The sequence below is a fragment of the Perca fluviatilis genome, chromosome 22 (assembly GCF_010015445.1).
Source record: "Perca fluviatilis chromosome 22, GENO_Pfluv_1.0, whole genome shotgun sequence".
Lineage (NCBI taxonomy): Eukaryota > Metazoa > Chordata > Actinopteri > Perciformes > Percidae > Perca > Perca fluviatilis.
In genome coordinates this window covers 12,412,897-12,433,064 of record NC_053133.1, presented here as the reverse complement: position 1 = coordinate 12,433,064, position 20,168 = coordinate 12,412,897, and the positions used below count along the sequence as shown (strand labels likewise).

Below are 20,168 nucleotides of genomic sequence, written 5' to 3'. Positions count from 1 at the left end.
AGTCTATGCCACAAGCTGTGAAAATAACAATTTCCGGTGAAACTACACTGTAACACATACAGTTAGATACTAAAAGTAATTACAATTTTTTTTATTAAAAGTCGTTTTAAAAAAATATACAAGGAAACTCGCTGGGAAATAAATGTTAACTACAGTACCCACAATTCAGCTGCAAAGTACGCACGTCAACGTAGATCACAACAAGGAAGTGGATACTCATGGTGTCTGAATTTCTTGTACTAATCTTCTTACTGGAGAATAAGGGACAGTAAAAGGACGCACTTAAAGATTACGTTGATCTTGTTTTGTACAACAAAGCCTCGGTCGGGTTTTCTGGATATTTAACTGGCCATCTACGAAGATACAGTGGAATCTAAATCAGGTGAAATAGTTGATGTTTCTGTTCTCCCATTCATTCATCAACGAGACAGCGTCCCCCGTTTTTATTGGGGGATTCCACTGGCGTTACATAGTAGTAATGCTAAGTAATGCTTTTTGCGTGGCCTAAAGATGTTACTGCTTTTTCCACTCCCTTGTTAAACAAGCTTGACTGCTGACCCAATAGGTAACTTACTATTGAAATGCATCGAACTAACTATAAACTCATTATTTCTACAAATTGGCTATTGGCATATGGTGACATAAGGATTACCCCTCCCTTAAGTAGACTTCACATGGCACACACACTATGGCTTAACCAGTCTATATAATACTGAACCCTTCGAATACCTTCTTTATTTGAAGTAACATCTTAATCCTGAACTGTATAACTTTGTTTGTCCATAGTCATTTTTATTCTGTCTTTATTTCTGTCCCCTTCTTTCACCTGCAAATACATTAAATCTTCCTTCCTCCTTCTCCATCCTCCCTGGTTGCTCTGCAGACCCAGCTCGGTGTTGACACTCAAAATGAGGATGATCACCTTCCTCCTAGTTGGACTGATAGTCCATGTGGTTTTCTTCCTTTCTATCTTTGACATCTACTTCACCTCTCCCCTGGTCCATGGCATGACACCCCAGGCTACACCGCTGGCACCCCCCGCCTCCAGATTGGTGTTATCGGTGGCCGATGGTCTCCGAGCAGACAGTCTCTTCACACTCCTCCCCAACGGCTCATCCAGGGCCCCATACTTGAGGTTGGCAAAATATAGAGTTGAGCTTCGATATGGTGTATTTTAAGGGCTGCACGATATATGGAAAATATGCGATATGCAGTAATGTTGTTTAATATCGCGATAACGATATTACTTGCGATAAATAAACTAATATTTTAAGTGTACTCAGTTCTGCATTTCTGCTGCTTTCAGTATTCTGCTAAAATACAACACATTGCTTGTAGAAGAAAATAATTTTCAACATTCTTTTATTTAACAAATTAAACATTGAATTGAATATAAAAGGAAGCACTAAAAAAAGAATAACAGTTACATTTTAAAGTGTAGTTTTCTACTAAAATGTTCTTTCAACTAACACAAAAAAACCTCTGAGTGTCTATTGCGATATGTCGCAGCCTTTCGCGATGTATATATTGCGACAGTTGATATCGCAATGATGATTAAAAAAAAAAAGATATATTGTGCAGCCTTAGTGTGAATTATTACCGGAAGCAGTGTGTATATATCTGCAATGAGGTGTGTGTGTGTGTTTGTGTGAGAATGTGTGTCGTATTTATTCTCATGCTTTGTTCATAACTCCTGAGTAAGTGGTGTTTGTGTGTGCCACCTGTGTGTGTTTCCCAATATCAGGAGTGTGATGGAGGAGAGGGGTACCTGGGGTGTGTCACACACACACGTGCCAACTGAGTCTCGTCCCGGTCATGTTGCTCTAATCGCTGGCTTTTATGAGGATGTGAGTGCTGTTGCTAAAGGTAGGTGTGCATGTTAATAGAGAAAAGACTATGTGTATGTGTCCATATGGGTGACTACTGTTTGTGTCTGTTTGTGCACTCACCTTTTCCGTGTGTGTGTGTGTGTGTGTGTGTGTGTGTGTGTGTGTGTGTGTGTGTGTGTGTGTGTGTGTGTGTGTGTGTGTGTGTGTGTGTGTGTGTGTGTGTGTGTGTGTGTGTGTGTGTGTGTGTGTGTGTTCAGGGTGGAAGGAGAATCCTGTAGAGTTTGACTCGGTGTTTAATGAGACCAAACACACCTGGTGCTGGGGCAGCCCTGATATTCTGCCGATGTTTGCTAAAGGTACACAGGCACACACATTCACACACTCACACAAATGACACAATCAGAACCACCAACCTAATCAATATAAAAGCAGAAGGTCACAGATAAAGATTATACATTTAAGCTCAGTAATTCATTTATATTACTCCTCATTGCTTACATTTTTTGACTACTTTAGAACAAAACTTTTAAAACTCCTTGTAACAAAGCTAATTTTGTGCTGTGGTTCTTCCAGGTGCTAGTGGAGACCATGTGTATACTCACACATACCCAGCAAAGGAGGAGGACTTTGCCTCCACAGACGCCTCCAGGCTGGACACCTGGGTGTTCACTCAAGTCAAAGTATGGATTTTACTTTTTAATGATAATGATGCATGTTGTGATGAATCTGTTGATAGTAACTACTGATTAAGTCAAATCATTTTACATAGATTATTTTTTGTATAAAGCTCATATTTTCCACTTTCATATTCATTGTTTTATTTACGATGTCATGTTTATGTCATTTGTGGTCAAATAATGCATTTTCATGTCCTAAAATGTGATGCCACGTGAAGTCATTACTAATGATTATACAGTATAGTACTGCTGCAACAAGCTTTATTGGAAACGTGTTGTTACTGTTAGTGCCAGACTCCCTTGGAACAATCAGTAAGGATTTGCATATGGCATCTTAAATAAATCCAACTATGTTTTTCTTTCTGCACTAGTCGTTCTTTCAGTCAGCAAAGTCTAACTCCAGTCTGAGGGCCAGTCTGCTCGAGCGTGGGAATATCTTTTTTCTACATCTGCTGGGCATCGACACAAACGGACATGCTCACAGACCAATGTCACGGTAAGAGACATGTTATTAGGAGTTCCTGTTGTTTTGATTGCACTATACATAACATAAAATAAATAGTGATGTCATTATCTTGATTATTGTCAATAATCTTCATTTTTGTCTTTTGTCAAGGGAGTACCTAGACAATATTGGTCTAGTAGACAGTGGTGTAGCTGAACTGGTGTCTATGGTAGAAGACTTCTTTGGTCATGATGGCAGAACAGCCTATGTGTTTACCTCTGATCATGGCATGACAAACTGGGGTAAGGCTCTTGTTTGCGTTTGTGTGCCACTGCTTTTTCACTGTCTGGAATGAAAAAAAAAGAATAATTCTGTTCTTCAGCATATAAATTCACTGGAGGCTTTTATATCATCTGTTGTTTCTCCAGGTTCACACGGTGCAGGCCATCCCTCTGAGACCCTCACCCCTTTAGTGGTTTGGGGAGCCGGAGTTCATAATGCCCACAAAGTCAGTGAACCCCAGCCATTCAACGATGGCTACCTCCAAGGTGCTAAACACATGTACTGTGCTCACAGCTGCTTGCTTCAATGTCTCTCAAGCTAGATTTTTACTTCAGTTCAGTTTAGCTTTTCCATACCCATTAAAGATAAAAAAAGAATGTTCTCTTTTTTGAATTTTACACTATATTTTTTTATTGACATTATTGATTTGTATCCCTACTGCTTCTCTCAGATTGGAAACTGGAGCACCTTCGTAGAGTTGACGTCAATCAGGTAAGGACCCGGACCACCTCACTGTTTAATGATGTCAATGTCATCAATTATTACCACTATATATAAAAAGATATATGAAAGCAGTGATCTCACAGAACAACAGGTAGTAAATTGAACTATTTGTTATTGTTTCCTGCAGGCAGACATCGCTCCCCTCATGGCTTCTCTCATTGGTGTGCCCTTTCCTGTTAACTCTGTTGTAAGTCCAGAGATAAATTAAGAACAGAGGAAATATTCTAGTCATTTTTTATCTTAGAAGGTTGTCTGTAAGTGTTCACAGCATTATTAAAATTGTCCAAAATGGATTTCGAAAGAACACTCCAATGTATGTGACAATCAATCAGTTATACTGTTTAAAGGGGCGCTATGCAGTTTTGGCAATTTCTTCGCTTTTTGCTCACAGGTTTCTCTATAGAGCTCCCCCTCTACAGTTTCGGAATAGATATTTGGCGGCTCCGATGTTTACTCGTGTCTGACTCCTCACTCGGTCAGTCTGCCGTTTGCTCTTTCTCTGTTCCTCCGACAAAGCTTTCCTAGCTTTCTGCTTCTTTTTTGCCGGCCCAGCCATGACGATAGAGTGAAAAACTCCATCGCTACCTTGTTCTTGTGCTAGCCAGTTCCTGAATGGGGGCATGTATGTGTCCAGTGCATGCAGTGCCGTGAAGCAATTTCTTACATCGCGAGACCTGATATCACACGATACTCGCCGGCCAAAAGTTGGAAGGGTGGTTTTTCCACTCACAGGCGCTAGGGGGGAGCAAAGAATTTCTAATATAGGAAGAAGTTCCACTCCCTCGTTACTTCCGGCTTCTGAACTGGTTGCAGTTCCACCAGAGTTCCATATAGTGGGCGCTCACAGGCCAGTGCAGAATGAATGGGACTCTATGGAGCTATACCCCTCAAAATCCGCTTTTCTCAGGATATAATTTTTTGTCTAGTAATGTGAATGTTGCATTCGAAAAGGGAGGCTAAGAAAATACACAGTGCTCGGTGTCAGATTTTTTTAAAGTCGCTTTTTCATTCTAAAAAGCCTTTTAAAATGTCAATGAAGTCATACACATATACGGCCGGAGATACTGCTTTACGGCAAGCTCTGAGTCACTTCCTTTGTTCTCTCGAGGCATCGACAACACAGCTAACAGGTTAGGCTCTCCCTGTCATTACACATGCTAGAAAGAGGTTTGCTGATGTTTTAAAGACCACGCCGAAATATTCACTCTGACATTCAAGCTCTGCTTCGGAGGCCGTCAAGCTGGATCTCCGATCGTAATCAGACCTTCACTGACCAATCAGCATTCATTAGCAGAATGCTAGCGTGTTATGGGCAACAACGACTCACCCTGTAAGAAATCAAAAGGACATAAGTACTCGTTCATTCAACTTTTGACCTATAAGCCATGTTGAACTTGCAAAAACTACAATCAAATCTGAGGTTTCTCAACGACAATCGGGCGAAAGAGACAAATTTAGCCGTCTAGCTCCATAGAGTCCCATTCATTTTGCACTGGACCCCCAGTGGAACTCTGGTGGAACTGCAACCAAATTCGGTACAATGGGGCTGAATAGGGAGTGGAACGGATTTCCATAGACCGGCTTTGGGGGGAGCGAGCATTGACATATATATAATGGACCAAAAGAGCCTGTTACTCTGGACGGAGACCAGTGAAGGATATTAGAAGCACTTTTCCGGTGATCACTTGCTTTACTGCGCAGCCTCCAACTGACAGAGACAACGTAAATGTGACGTGAGCAACCTGTCTGAAAGTTGTAAGTCTTCTCGTAGCTGTGCCAAGAGAAATCTCAATCATTCCCAATCTTGCAGAGACGGAGAGCGTGGGTATATATGTAAGGAGATAACATAGGCACAGGCTAATTATTGCTAACTAAAATGCTAGTTAACATCAGTAATTAAACCTAAACAACTAACGTAAGTCCAATCTGCCAGCGAGCTTCTCCTGTACTATACGGTAATTCCTCTACTATGTGACAGTAAGTCGCGTGGTTATGACACAATCGTTAGCCTATTTTTATAAAAACGTCTGCTACGGAGCCATAACGTGAGGTACAAGGTAATGGAGCCCTTTATACATTGCTGTGTTTCTTTAGAAATGAACAATGGACAAATAGAGTCTTTAAACGCTTCAGATGTAAAGTTATTGGCTGTCAAAGTGACGTCAAAATGAATGGCAGTCAGTGGGATGCTAACGGCGGGTGATCACTTATTAGCATCAAAATGGCGCCATAGGAGCTACGCATTCCAGACGCTCGCTTACCCCCTTGGGAGCGAGACGACCACCATTCAACCATTCAAAAAAAGTCATATAACCATTCCAATGACTCTGCAGCTGTTCAGTTAAAGTAAATTAAGCTAAAAAAAAACTGCCTTGTTCCCCTTTAATAGAAACTATGCATCCAAACATCTTCATCTTTACCTTTTATGTGTATTTGTGTCTCTTTCAGGGTGTGTTACCTCTTCTCTATCTTAACACCAGTGACCAGTTTAAGGCAGAGAGCATGTACACCAATGCTATTCAAGTACTAGAGCAGTACAAGGTATGAAAGCATTCAGCTCTGCTACGGTATTACTGACACACTGACCATAAGTATGTCACAAAGGCCACTTGTCACTTCATTGTTCAACTTCAATAAATATGTAGGTATTAATAGTAATACAATTGTAACGATATTATCAGTTGAAATTGTACTAATATGTTGGTATTACTAGATATCTCCAAACTATTCATTTGATTTATAACAATGACTTCACAATGACAGCTTTTAACACTGCATCATTTTTAAGGTCTAAGTTGTAGTAAGTCTTTTGCTGCACATGTCTTGTAATATAGTAATTCAGTTATATAAATCTATGGTGACTGAGTTATATGTGTTTTTATAGATGAAAATGGCCCAGAAAAAGGAGACAACCTTGTCTTTTTTCTTCACCCCTTACCAGTAAGTACAATTAGTGAGTTAATAACTTGTAATAACTGTAAATTTGTGAATTACTATTAGTTTTTATTTGCTCAGTCTATAAAAATATGCATTTTTACCAAGGGATCCTGAGTGCAGTGTGCAAAGCTTGACGATATTTTTCAGTAAAAGTATTAAGTGGCAAATGCTGAAATACTCCATTGCTCCTATGCAACAAAAAAAATAAGCAGGCCAATGTGTTGTTGATTATTGTTGTTGTGTGTAAGTATAAAGCCAAATGAAGCACGCTTATTTGGTAATAGATTTCAGCCCACATTTAAATGCAATGTCACACACTCTGTCTTTATTGCTTTGTCTCATTGTTTTCCCAGACTACTGACTGAGTCAAAACAAGCAGAATTCATCCACAAGGCCAGAATACTGATTCAGCTGGAGAAGTATGAAGATGCTGTGAGTATTTGGAAAAGGATAGAATGCATCACAGTTGTACAAGTGGATTAAAGCACTTAAATACATTAAGCTGGTGTTGGAACATGTTGTAGTGACCAATGTTGTTGTATGATACTCTATACTACTGTATAAAGTTAGTCACTATTATGCCTGATGCCAAGGGAACCGCCTAACCTACTGGTAAATGTTGTCTATATCAATAAACCTATGTATGCCTTGTCCTTTTACTTTATTTTGTTAATTTATAATTCCTTGCTGATTAATCTTCTTTCCTCTTTCTCAATAACATATTTGCTTTTGCTAAAGCACTCCCTTTCATTCCCCCTCGTCTGTCTATTGTCAGATCTCTCTGTGCCGATCTCTGATATCCAATGCCCTGGAGGGCCTGGTCTACTACCACACCTATGACAGGTTCTTCCTAGGCTGCAGTGTGGTGCTGGGATTTGTAGGCTGGACCTCATATGTTGTCCTAGTCATACTGAAGACTCATGCCGGCCTCAACAGACACCCCAGTCTCCTCAAACAGGTTAGGTCACTATAATCCTTCTTTCTTTGCCTCTAAATAATACTTCCACCAAGACAAGTTTATTAACAATGTCCTGTTGAATTATATTTTTTGGTGTTTCTCCTGTGTATGTGTGCAGATTCCCAGCCACACCCTGGCCAGGGTGTGTATATGTGTGACAGTGGTGATCACTGTGTTCTTGCTTATCCAAAGGAGCCCCATTACTTACTATATTTACTGCCTGCTGCCTGTCCCTGTGTGGTACTCTGTCCTTAAAGAGTGAGTAACACACATTAAAGAGAATGTAAAATAGATTAAAAACATGAAACGTGCACACATACATCACAGTCTAATCAAACAAGTATAGTGCCTGCATGCTGTTCTCAGAGAGTGGTGGAGCAAACGCCACACACACACACACACACACACACACACACACACACACACACACACACACACACACACACACACACACACACACACACACACACACACACACACACACACACACACACACACACAGGATGTCAGCAAATATCAAAACACATCAAGGGAGATCTCAACAATCAATGAATATAGCAGTTTTTCATTGGATGTAATTCACCTCACACATGCTTGTTCATGGATGTCTGCATTGAGGTGTTGATTAGATCCTTTGAAGTGGTGTTGGATCCATTCATGTTTCTCCTCTGTAAATGTATGAAGGGATGGCCTTGGCCGTTTTATTTCTTTTCTCCCTTTCACCACAGGAAATATAATCTCATTAATGATCCATTTTAGGTCCGGAACTCTAACAGATTTGGTTCGCTCAGCTCCCTCTCTGCCACTGTGGAAATGTTTTGGCTATTTTGTGCTGGTGGCATTTGGGATTGAACTACTGGTAGGAGTCTTTAATGTCTTCTAATCTACAGTTAGAGGCATATTTCTGCTTCAGTGCACTAATATAGACTTTAGTTGACCTCCACATATATTACAAATTATATAGGGCTCATTCTGTTTACCTGTGCTACCCCCAGGTGGTGAGTTTCTTCCATCGCACCATGCTGACTGTGGGCCTGGCTGTCCTCTCTCTCTGGCCCTTCCTGTCTGGACTTTTTGGCAAGGCCAAGGTAACTACGTCACAGACCACCGCTCCAGCAGTCACAGTACTGTACACAGGAAAAATAAATATACATATATTTGAATATTCCCACACTAAAAGGTTATGGAAAGTGATGTGTCACGAAGTTTGGGAATCCAAGGTACAGTTTCCTACAAATAAAGCTGTCCACACTGTAGCGGAATTTCCTGCTCACAAAAGTCTTGACTGATGGAATATATTTAGTTACCAAATGGACAATCAGTGTTTTTTTTGAATGTGTCATAACCTCAACCAACAGATAAATTGATATTTGTTTTTAAATATTTTGATAAGTAAATAAGGAGGCTTGTATCATGTGGACGCACCCACAAGTGTGTTGTCATTACGTAGAATTCCTCATGGGGGCGCCAGAAAGTACACACTATAGCTTTAAATTACAGTATGACATCACATACAGTATCTAACTATATGAATTCCTTGTCTCTGTCCCTGTGTAGTTCCGTTCATTGAGCTGGTGTCTGGGGTGTCTGTGTCTGGCAGCTTTCCCCCTCATGCCTGTTGTGGGCAGAGAGCCTAACATACATCTGGTGTGAGTGCTTCCTCTATTTGCTTACATTTATCAGAAAGTTTACCACAGTGTCTTGTCGTTGCTGAACTCAAAAGCCAGATTAAGATCGGCCAGTTACAAGGAAGTATTTACTATTATATTATTTTTTTATCTCTATACTTAAGAAATCTTAAACATCACCACTGGGTGGTGAAATTAGTTAGCTAGAAATCATTCAAAAAATGATGTGGTTGGAAATTAATATTAAGATGTTAATACAAATATATATATTTTTTTTCGATATCAATATATGTATATCAAAATGAGGTAAATGACAAAGCTTCATCCAGAGCCATAGAAGGCAAACAACTACTTTCACAAGCTAAGCAGGACTTTCAATAGCAAGCAAACTGAATATGATATGTAATATGGAGGAGTCAGAGACAGAGAATCTCAATCAGATAAACTGCTAATTAACAGCAGTACATGTCTGTAATACTGAGGTGACATATGATGTTTGTTTGCTCAGTACCTGTGCAGGTCTACTCACTCTCTTCACTTCAGCCTGTTACCTCTGGTCATCAGGACAGAGAACGCCTCTGCACCTCAGTGACAGACTGCAGTTTGTCACCCAGGTAACTACAGTACAGGTCATGTTGTCCGTTCTTTTGTTTGTCTCATTTCATTTTCTAAAAAAAATAAATGCTTACCTGTCAAACTCTGCAGATGCTCCATGTGGCAGTGTGTGCATACATGCCATCTCTCACACACTCCAGCCTGCAGCAGAAACAGGGCCTGCCCCTTCTTAATCAGATCATCAGCTGGACCACATTAGGTAGGTAGGTGGGTGGGATTGAGCACAAGATACTTGTGACCTGTCCATGTTCAACACTTTAGAATTTCCTTCTAGGGAGATTATAATAATATTTATGTAAAAAAATATTATAGATAGATATTTAAGATTTAGATACAATTATTTGAGTCCTGGCTATATCCCATCTCTTTAAAAGGTAGAATATGTAGTGAGTATGGAACACACCATCCAAAGTTGGCCCCTCAGTTGGCACAGCAGTGGTCGAGTGAGCTAGAGAGTGAATGAAGAGAAGGAGGGCCGTACAAAGCAGTAATCAGAGGAATAGAAGCTTCTTCCCATATTATTTTGCAGCCATTATGTTCTAAGGCACAAATAAACACAACCACACCTATGCGGGAAGGTGCCCCATTGTGAATGCAGAGCTTCATCCTGACTGAGTTAGTGAGTAACCCTTTAACCGACAACAAGAATTTTGACGGATTTAATACTATCAGTTAAACACAATATTATTAAAACATAAAAAAAATATTAATGATATGATAAATTAAATATATTATTAAATATATTATTAAATATATGATAAAACAAAAACAGGCTATACAATACATTTCTTAACGGCTAGTTAACTTGCTAGTGCTAACTTTGAACTACCAAGTTGCGTTTGTTTTCTGCACGCAGCTCTCTGCTGGATGGCGCTAACAACAGAGAGCTATGCCACATATGCCAATATATCAATTGCCCCCCCCACCACAGACACACACACACACACACGTAGGGCCCAAAGGCTCTTACCACTCCCAGAAACATCCCTCACATAGCAAAATAAATAACAAAGAGAGAATCCAGGCAGAGCACACTGCAGATATAGACACCACACTTCTAGTGATGATTGAGAGGAATTACTTTTGTATTAGTCTATACATTGTTTTTGAGGAAAGCATTGCATATTATACCTTACTTTTTAAAAATAAAAAAGTTACGGTTAAAATGTCTCCCTCTAAGCTCAGCACACCTCACCTGTCTCTTGTCTTCTCTCAGCATGTTCTATGCTGGTTCCACTCTTGAGCTCTACACGTCTTTTCCACCGACTCCTCAGCATATTCCTCTCTCTCACGGCCACTTATCTACTGCTCAGCACTGGGTAAGTCAAGAAATATTACACACAGCATCACAGCAAAGTTACAAAATGATCAAATATCTAATGGGTGTTTTTTCCCACCCAGGTCAGAGGCATTATTCCCCCCTGTGTTATCTTGGTTGATGTTTGTGTGGATCAACATTGAACAGGAAGCTATGCTCGCTCAGGGTGTCTCTAGCAGACAAGAGGTAAAAGCATGACATGCATGTTTTTAAATTTAGATTTAGATCAGCATAAACTACATGACAAAATGATTGGCAAATTTCAATAGTCAGACAAGTGTGTGACTATTTATTGTGCTTTCATACAGTATGTTCATCTATGTATAGATGTTTTATTTATATATATATATATATATATATATATATATATATATATATATATATATATATATATATATATATATATATAAATTCTGGAGCCTCTACTTATCTGGGCTGACGTGTTCTGGTGTTAACATTTATCTACTATTCACGCCTTTAATGACCTTTTCTTAATCAAACAAACCAGGAAATCTCTACTCATGGTAACATACTGTGATCTTTTTACATAAAGCTCAACATGTTGTTCAGAAGTACTGACTGATTGTTATCATCGTGTTTGGGTGTGTCAGTGAATGTTTTATTGGGTGTATGCGCATGTGTATAAGCATGCTTTTGTGTGTGTGTTTTCTTTCAGCTCTCCACTATTGATTTCTCTGCAAACATCGACATCACCAAGATCCGACAACTGAAGTTGGATGACATCAGAAGATCTTATTTTTTCGTATCCATGTTAGGGTATTTGCAACAGTGACATTAGCTGAAGCACACCAAAAAAAACACATAACACCCACCAGTGTATTTGGAAGTAATGCTTCTGGCTTAATGGAGTCTGCAGGTGTTCAGGCCAAACTGCATCCAATTAGATTATCATTTAAAAAAAGTTAGAAGATAAAATAAATGTTTGTGGTGTATAATTAAAAATAATGAACTAATTAGTTTAACATTGCTTCAGATCGTTCCTTGACTATGCATTTTCTACAGGTATTTTTTATAATAACAGCTTTCTTCGGCACAGGGAACATAGCTTCCATCAACAGGTAGGTAGGTGTGTGTGTGTGTGTGTGTGTGTGTGTGTGTGTGTGTGTGTGTGTGTGTGTGTGTGTGTGTGTGTGTGTGTGTGTGTGTGTGTGTGTGTGTGTGTGTGTGTGTGTGTGTGTGTGTGTGTGTGTGTGTGGTAAATGGCAGGAAGTGGGTTTTTTTTTTAAATACTGGAAGGAAATAAGTCTGTGAAATAACAGTAGACAAATTTTGTCATTATGTGTATTGTTTAAATCAGTAAGTCTCTAGTGTATGCCTTTGTACTTTATGTGAGGCTGCTTACATTGCACCACATACCGAAGCCATGAGAGGATAGGTTAAAGAATATTTTTTTGCAGTCAATGATGGCCAAAACCTAGGTTTATCTCCTACGTAGGAAAAGTTTGCCTCCTATGTACAAGCAGGCTTAATAGAGAGTGAGAAAGCCGTGCAGAATGAAGCGCTTAGTGCACAATACAAAATTCAGCATAAACAAAACGTTTTACCTTCTCAGTTAACTAAAAATGCCCATTGCATAACATAATGGAACTGTGCACGGGCGCCAGCAGAAATCTATTTCATAGTACCACCTGCATAGTACAACCAATCTAGGTTCCCACTCAGCGAGCGAGCAAGAGAAAGAGAGATTGATACATGTTTTTTGCAGTAACTTTACAGACCCAATAACACCATAAAAGTAGAATTAGCCCACCGCACGTATAAATTATGATGACAATAAATAGTTATCTACTAATGGTTTATGTAGTCACTTCCTCTGCTTCTTTCTTCTTTTTGTCTAGTTTTGACCCAGCATCTGTTTATTGTTTCCTCACTGTCTTCAACCCCTTCATCATGGGAGGGCTGATGATGTGGAAGGTAGCATTTTTTTTAAGACCACTTTCTTTCAGCACAAGAAATAAGTTCGCAAGAAAGGGAAGTAGTCTTGCAAATTCTGATTAAATATGTGTTAACCTCATTCTCAATTTGTTGTATTTTTTCTGGACTACTTCCTTAAATCTTAAATGTCTCGTCCTTTCTTCCAGGTTATCATTCCATTCATAATAGTGATGTGTACATTTGAGACCATCCAAGTTGCAACACAGCTCTCATCAAGAAGGTAAGTCCTTGCTGCAGCCTTCAAAATAAGATACTCAACTCTTCTGCTTTAGGATCCGTTGAGTCACAAACCATTATTGTCCGGTTGTTGTGGGACTGATGTACATGTGAAGTTTGCTCTTGGTGTTGGATCTACGATTGCCTCTCAAACACTTTCCAACAGAAGGATGCACTTCGTCTTGTCACACTCATACGCAGTTTTAAATTTGATATAGCCATTTGCTTTTTAGACTGAATTTGTGTCAGACCTAGATCTTAAACCATGAGTCAAATCAAATTACTAAATAGTATGTGTCTTTCTTTTAATGCCTCCACGACCCCCTAAAGGGAATTTCTTCAATTTGGCACAAACCCCCTCTTGGACTCAAGGATGAACTAGATTTTGAAGTGATGACATATTATACCCAAAAGGCAAAGGGTCAACTTCACTGTGACATCATAGTGTTCTGCCAAAAAAAAATTCTGGCCATTATAAAATGCCATAACTCAGAAAACTGAAGGGGAGACATTTGGTCGGATACTGATAAAGCATCCATGTTTGGCCAAAAAATACAATGAATACCTTATCAATACATTTATGAGTCTGGACAGACATTGATGTAAACTGCAACTTGACTGGTGGAGACATACTGTACAACCACAAGGCGGTAATCCTAGTTTGTATTATGTTGTATATGTGAGGAGGTTGTCAATTTACTTTCCATGCTGTACATGAAGTATGTGTTTCTGTGTATGTTTTAATATGGAAGATCTTGCTTGAAACACTTTCCTACCTCTGTGCTTTTGTTTCTTTTTCCTCTTTTCCAGTTTGTTCCTCATTGTCCTGGTCATCTCCGACTTGATGGCTCTGGTAAGGCTATGTGAAAGGTTGGAAAGGGTTGAATGTTGGGTTAAAGATGCACTGTGATGTTATTTTCCTGTTAAGTATAATACATGTGAACCCCACACAATCAATTTACAACTACTCCTCTCCTCAGCACTTTTTCTTCCTGGTGCAGGACTACGGCAGCTGGTTGGACATTGGCACAAGGTAAGTTAACTTGTAAATATAATAAGTCTTAATGAATTACTAATTAATAACTTGACTGGTATACACACACTGTCCCTCCTCCTTCCTTGTGCCTTCTTCCAGCCTCTTATTTTTTATCTGTGATCCGTACACTTACATACACACGCTAAACTTATTTCTCTGTCTCTTTCAGCATTAGTCATTATGTGATAGTGATGTCAATGACCATATTCCTGATGTTGCTCAGTGTGGTCACACACATTCTCACCTCACAAAGACTCATTCTGTGGAGGAGATCCAAGATGCACTTCCCCTAAATACACATGTGCTTTGGTGTGCATGTGCATGCACACATACTAGTTTAACCAAATGTTTAGTATTTATTTGACTTTTCTTTTTTTTTTTAGATAATTTTCATATGACATTCACCTTATTAAGCCAGGGTTTGTTTACATATGACATGGGATATTGTTTTAGGACTCAATATACTGTACAGTGCTGTGCAAAAGTCTCAGGCCACTTGGTTAAATTGTTTTGGAAATCCCCTCTTATTTGTCCTTATTAGTCAGATGCTTTAACTCATCCTCTCAGAACTGCTTAAGAAATGTAGTACATAGAAAAAATAAATTACTTAGAAGCATAGAAAATGACTTCAGGTTCATATTCTCAGTAGAAAATACAGAGTTATTTTTAACAGTCATTGCCTTTCTTGTGTTAATATAGAATAAACACTTATTTCTTAGATAGATGCTTTTAATAGGACATTTTCCTGAGTGGCTGAAGATTTTTGCACTGTACTTTTTGCACTGTATTCTTTTGTACAATCAGTTGCTGTTCCAACATAATTGTTTGTACATTAATCAGGGCTGATTTATGAGCCACCAAAAAAAGGTAAATTGATAACTACTTTGACTATAACTTTGACTATATCCAGTGAAGCTGCCTAAAACAGATCGTTGTTCAGAAGGAAAAGTTAGTTTTTTAAACGTATTGTTACTATGTTTGTACCAATAAAACTATGGGGGTTAATGGAAACAGGAATGTCCATAAAGGGACCTGTGTGTTGTACTTACTGCAACCATTAACAGAATTGAACTAGGGACCAGTGCAGTTGTTGTGCTCTGTTTGTACATCAAGGTAACTGTAGCCATGGGCTGGGCTTAGAAATTATGGGAAAGTAAAAGTGACCTGCATTCCAGGTGCACTCCTTTAGCCTCCAGTAGGGCATGAGCACACGGTGGCCAACACTTTGTGTGGTTGCATTTGAAAACTCGGAAATGTCTGTAAATAAGAATGTTGCTGCAAAAATGGTTATGTTTTAATAAAAAATGAAAAAGGTTGCTCTGATATGTGACATTATTTTCCCAACAGATCATTACTATTGGTAATGCTAATATTTGCTGCATTCCCTAATTACTGCTACCTTAAGAAAATTGTCTGATCTTGCTTTGTGGTCAGTGTGATTACAAGGGGTTTTCCTCTACTTCCGTGTGTCAGGAAATGCAGTCAGGCGTTTGAATACGTTAAATAAATAACATGTCCGTACATTTAAGCTTCATTGCGATCTCAAAGGCCTCCAAAGTGGAGTTGCAGTACATGTTCATGGGACATAAACACATTTGTCAACCTCACACCTAGCATAACCACATCCTCTCTCACTTCTCTTTTAAATTGGCCAATACTTTTAGTCCATAGTGTAATGTACAGCATGGACTGTTGGCTGTCTTGTTTTATGTACAGTATAAGTATGACTTATCTTGATGCAATATTTTAAGAACAGTATTTAAGTAAGATTTAATAGGTATCTGAACTATAAGATGTGTCTAGTAGCTCATGACAAACACGACTTCTGCAGATTATTGATTCTTGTTTTAGATATACAGAGATTTGTTTGGAAACTTGTAAATTATATTGATACTTTCACTTAAGTAAAATGTGTAATGCAGGACTTTTACTTGTAGAGTATTTTTTACAGTGTGGTATTAGTACTTTTACTTAAGTAAAGGATCTGAATACTTCTTCCACCACTGTTGATATCTAAAAAACACTTAACAAGAGTTATAAAATAGTTAAATGAACTTCTTGTTTGGATTTCAAACTAAAATGCAGAAGAAGCTTAGGCATTGGCAGCGCAACTGCATCTATCAACTTTGCATCGCTTTTCTTTCTTGGATGGCAGACGCTGAGAGGATGTAATGTTTTAAATGTAGATAAGATATGCATCTGCCTAAACTACAGCTGTTTAGACTTCTTGTAATATCATGGCATAGATGTAAAAGTTAATCTGTTTGGGTTTGACCATACCCAAGGGTGTATAGTGTATTGTAGTGTGTGATGTATATTCTTCATGTTTTGTTTGTCGGTGTCTGATATAATAATTATTTGTTTGTATCATATGTCTGATGTCTTTTTTATAAAGTGCCTTGCGATTGTGCCGCAAACCCAACTGCCCCACGGGGACAATAAAGTTATCTACTAATGGCAAGCCTAAAGACGTGCTATATGTACCTGCAACTGTGCACCAACACCTTTCCTCTATTACCCTAATCAATAAGACATTTCACTCACATAACACATCACATTCTAATGAGATCTATTTAAGACATATGGGGGGTGAACAGAAGGAGGAAGCAGCCAGCTTGGTGGTGCATACATGTGTGTGCAGTCACCTACTGTTTCTGACAGAGCACATATTCTCTCTCACACACACACACACACACACACTGAGGTTGTCAGAAACCACCGTTTCTGACAACACAGACTAAGTTTAGTTTCATAACCTTAACTTCCACATTAGTTGCTCAAATGCATCCAAGCAGAAACACCCACAGACAGACACACATACAGTCACTCTTTTGTCAGACATTTCACATGCCCGCGGACAAGCTACACTACTGCTTGCAGGAGATAATGTGATTTAATGTAGAGGACATACAAATATCTTTTGATTTGGTAAGCAGTTCTTCGAACCAAAAGGTACGTAAGTCTGGTTTTTACTAAAATTGTTCATTCGTGATGCAATTTCCACTACAGCATTGTTCTTTTGGTAATGATGACACTGTGAAAAATAGTTTTATTTCTAAACTTCATGATATTTAAATGCTTACTATTTCAGTTTTAGTTTGCTTTTAGTCCTAATTCCTGTTAAACTGATATTATGTTGCGACCACATGAAGCCTGTCAGACTAACATTATACTCTGGTTAATGTCTTGATCTGGATTATGTGTTGAAATATGAGTAACATATATTATAAGTATGTAATTATAAGTCTAATCTAATCTGTTTATTCTATAGTCAAATTTAATCAACTTGTTTTTCTCTTTTTCTGTTACTCCTGTTTTAACAGTCAAGTCAATTTTACTTATCCACCCTAATACTACAAATTTGATTTGGATAAGGAAAAACTCCCCAATATAACCCTTTAATAAACCCTTTCCTGATCTATTCCAGCATTACTATCCTCTCGTATCTGATGTGCACTCTTCTCTCTTCTTCCCTTTCTTTCTCTATTTAAGATGAATTCCACAATAAATTCTACGGCCACAGCCTCCATGATGACCTCCACCTCCCTACTCACAACCTTAAAGCCGCCGGCTGATGATACAAATGAGTACTACACAGTCCTTCTGGTCATATACTCAGTGGTTCTGTTCTGTGGTACCATCAGCCTGAGCCTGATGATGCACATCATGAAGTCCAGCACCGCATCCATTACCTCCATCGCTGTACTCAACCTCATCTTCACCCACTTCGTCTTCCTTCTCACTGTGCCCTTTAGGATTCACTACTACGCCACTAATGACTGGGCCCTGGGCCTTGGATGGTGTAAAGTGGTCAGCGGCATGATCCACATCCACATGTACATGTCTTTTATCTTCTATGTGATCATCCTCATTACGCGCCTGATGACGTTCTACCTCGAAGCTGAGCAGGTGGCCTCCTTCCAGAAGATTCACGCACTCCTTGTCAGTGCTGTGGTGTGGATAGTGGTGCTTTCTGTGGGCCCTTGCATTATCTATTTTAACTATGGCAAAAAATCAAATGATCAAAGCTCGGACACCAACAATACCACCAATGTGACACGCTGCTTCAAGTTTGGCAATGACATTGAGTCTGTTCATGCCCAGGTGTTCAACTACATCATAAGCACAGTCATCATAGTGGTGGCCACGGTGCTGACAGCCCTCCAAGCCAATGTCCTAAGGGTTTTATACAGGAAGCACCGCCAGGGATGCACCTCTCAGCAGGACTTTGGGGCTCAGCTGAACAGCCTGTGCTTTGCTCTCATCATGGTGGTCTGCTTCATTCCCTACCACATGTTCCGGCTTCATTATGTACAACACCTCCATCTGCAGAATGTCAATGAGGTGCTTCTGAGTTTGACCACCTTTAATTGTTTGGACATGCTCACCTTCTTGGGGAGGAGAAGCTGCTACACGTGCTTCCCAGCAGTGGTACAAAACGTATTTAGATCTTATTAATTATGAATAGGCTACCTAGGATAGTAAAATTACTCAATGCAAAAAAATCCTCACATTGTAGAAACTGGAAATGATCAAAACAGTTCTGTGTTTAATCGGCGAATCATTTCCGCTATATATTGCCTATATATTGTTGGGTAGTTTAATTTATAATAAAACATTGTATTTTATAAACTAAATGTGTTTTGTGTGCAAAAATCTTAATTTGTAAAGTAACTAGTAACTAAAGCTGCCAGATTAATGTAGTGGAGTAAAAAGTACAATATTTCTCTTTGAAATGTAGTGGAATAGAAGTAGAAGTAGCATGGAAAGAAAAGACTCAAGTAAAGTACAAGGACCTTAAATTTATATTTAAGTACAGTAATTGAGTAAATGTACTTAGTTACATTCCACCACTGCTTCATAGGAAAAGCTATTTAATAACTGTTGGTAGGATGTGTGTTCGGGGGATGGGTCAAGATACTTTATTTTACTATTTGCTTTATTTTGTAACTTTATTTTACTTTATTGTTCTTTATTGCCTTAGCAAAGTTTATAATATGATGATTGCTTATGCACATCTCTATAAAAGCTAGGACTGCAACTAAGGATTATTTTCATTATTGATTAATCTGCAGATTATTTTCTTGATTAATCGTCTGGTCTATGAAATGTCAGAAAATAGTGAAAAATGTCCATCCCACTTTCTCAAAGTCCAAGGTGGTGGTTTAAATGTCTTGTTTTGTCCAAAATCAAAAGATATTCAGTTTGAAATGATATAAAACAAAAAAGAGCAGGAAATATCTGTATTTAAGAGGCTGAAAACAGCATTTTCTGGCATTTTTGCATGAAAAATGACTTTAACAATTAATAAAATTATCAATATAGTTGGCGATTATTTGTCTGTTGATCAACTAATCGATTAGTCAACTAATCATTGCCGCTCTAATAAAAGCTGATACTATAATAGGCTAACAGCTATTCAAAAGCACATACAAACAATCATTAAAACAGATTAGATGTCCTACCACTGTTGTGTCATCTGCAGATTTTTTTTTTATGTGATGTTACTTACATGACTGTGTTTCTGTCTCTGTTCCTGTAAATTATTACATTGTATTTTTTTTTTTGCCATTATTTGATAGTTGAAAGTGTAGAGAGAGGAACAAAACATGGGGAGGGAGAGAGGTATGACATGCAGCAAAGATTATGTGGTATGTGTCTTAATCAGTAGGCTACCAGGGTCTATTACACAGTGTTTCTATACCGAATTTGACATGACTGGAAACTGTCCTTTGATTTTGACTCAAAATGAATGAACTCTTGCCAC

At 38.7% G+C, this 20,168-nt stretch overlaps 2 protein-coding genes across 3 annotated transcripts; both read left to right on the top strand.

The window, feature by feature from the left end:
* The first annotated feature begins 29 nt into the window (after positions 1-29).
* On the top strand, positions 30-15,717 carry pign (phosphatidylinositol glycan anchor biosynthesis, class N). Of its 2 annotated transcripts, none has more exons than XM_039789809.1 (29): positions 30-382; positions 884-1,135; positions 1,745-1,866; positions 2,087-2,185; positions 2,403-2,509; positions 2,878-3,002; positions 3,123-3,253; positions 3,380-3,499; positions 3,685-3,725; positions 3,865-3,924; positions 6,186-6,278; positions 6,622-6,677; positions 7,028-7,106; positions 7,450-7,632; positions 7,751-7,890; positions 8,392-8,491; positions 8,628-8,720; positions 9,190-9,281; positions 9,769-9,874; positions 9,966-10,074; positions 11,092-11,194; positions 11,277-11,379; positions 11,870-11,956; positions 12,217-12,272; positions 13,053-13,128; positions 13,296-13,369; positions 14,176-14,218; positions 14,367-14,398; positions 14,571-15,717. In XM_039789809.1, the coding sequence occupies exons 2-29, from the start codon at positions 909-911 to the stop codon at positions 14,692-14,694; spliced, it is 2,781 nt and encodes a 926-aa protein (XP_039645743.1). In that variant the 5' UTR covers positions 30-382; positions 884-908; the 3' UTR covers positions 14,695-15,717. The 2 variants fall into 2 exon arrangements, with proteins under 2 accessions (XP_039645743.1, XP_039645742.1); XM_039789808.1 differs by having other exon boundaries at positions 14,346-14,398.
* Positions 15,718-17,082: 1,365 nt separating this feature from the next.
* On the top strand, positions 17,083-19,038 carry LOC120551950 (probable G-protein coupled receptor 141). Its single transcript, XM_039789545.1, has 2 exons — positions 17,083-17,353; positions 17,894-19,038. Exon 2 carries the CDS (start codon positions 17,894-17,896, stop codon positions 18,857-18,859), a length of 966 nt encoding a protein of 321 aa, XP_039645479.1. The 5' UTR covers positions 17,083-17,353; the 3' UTR covers positions 18,860-19,038.
* Positions 19,039-20,168: the final 1,130 nt, after the last annotated feature.

Excerpts from the sequence above, each read along its gene's own strand:
- pign (XM_039789808.1), top strand. The coding sequence starts at position 909 with ATGAGGATGATCACCTTCCTCCTAGTTGGACTGATAGTCCATGTGGTT. Across the intron at positions 3,003-3,122 it reads GCTCACAGACCAATGTCACG|GGAGTACCTAGACAATATTG; the intron begins GTAAGAGACATG and ends TCTTTTGTCAAG. Across the intron at positions 11,957-12,216 it reads TCAGAAGATCTTATTTTTTC|GTATTTTTTATAATAACAGC; the intron begins GTATCCATGTTA and ends CATTTTCTACAG.
- LOC120551950 (XM_039789545.1), top strand. The coding sequence starts at position 17,894 with ATGAATTCCACAATAAATTCTACGGCCACAGCCTCCATGATGACCTCC.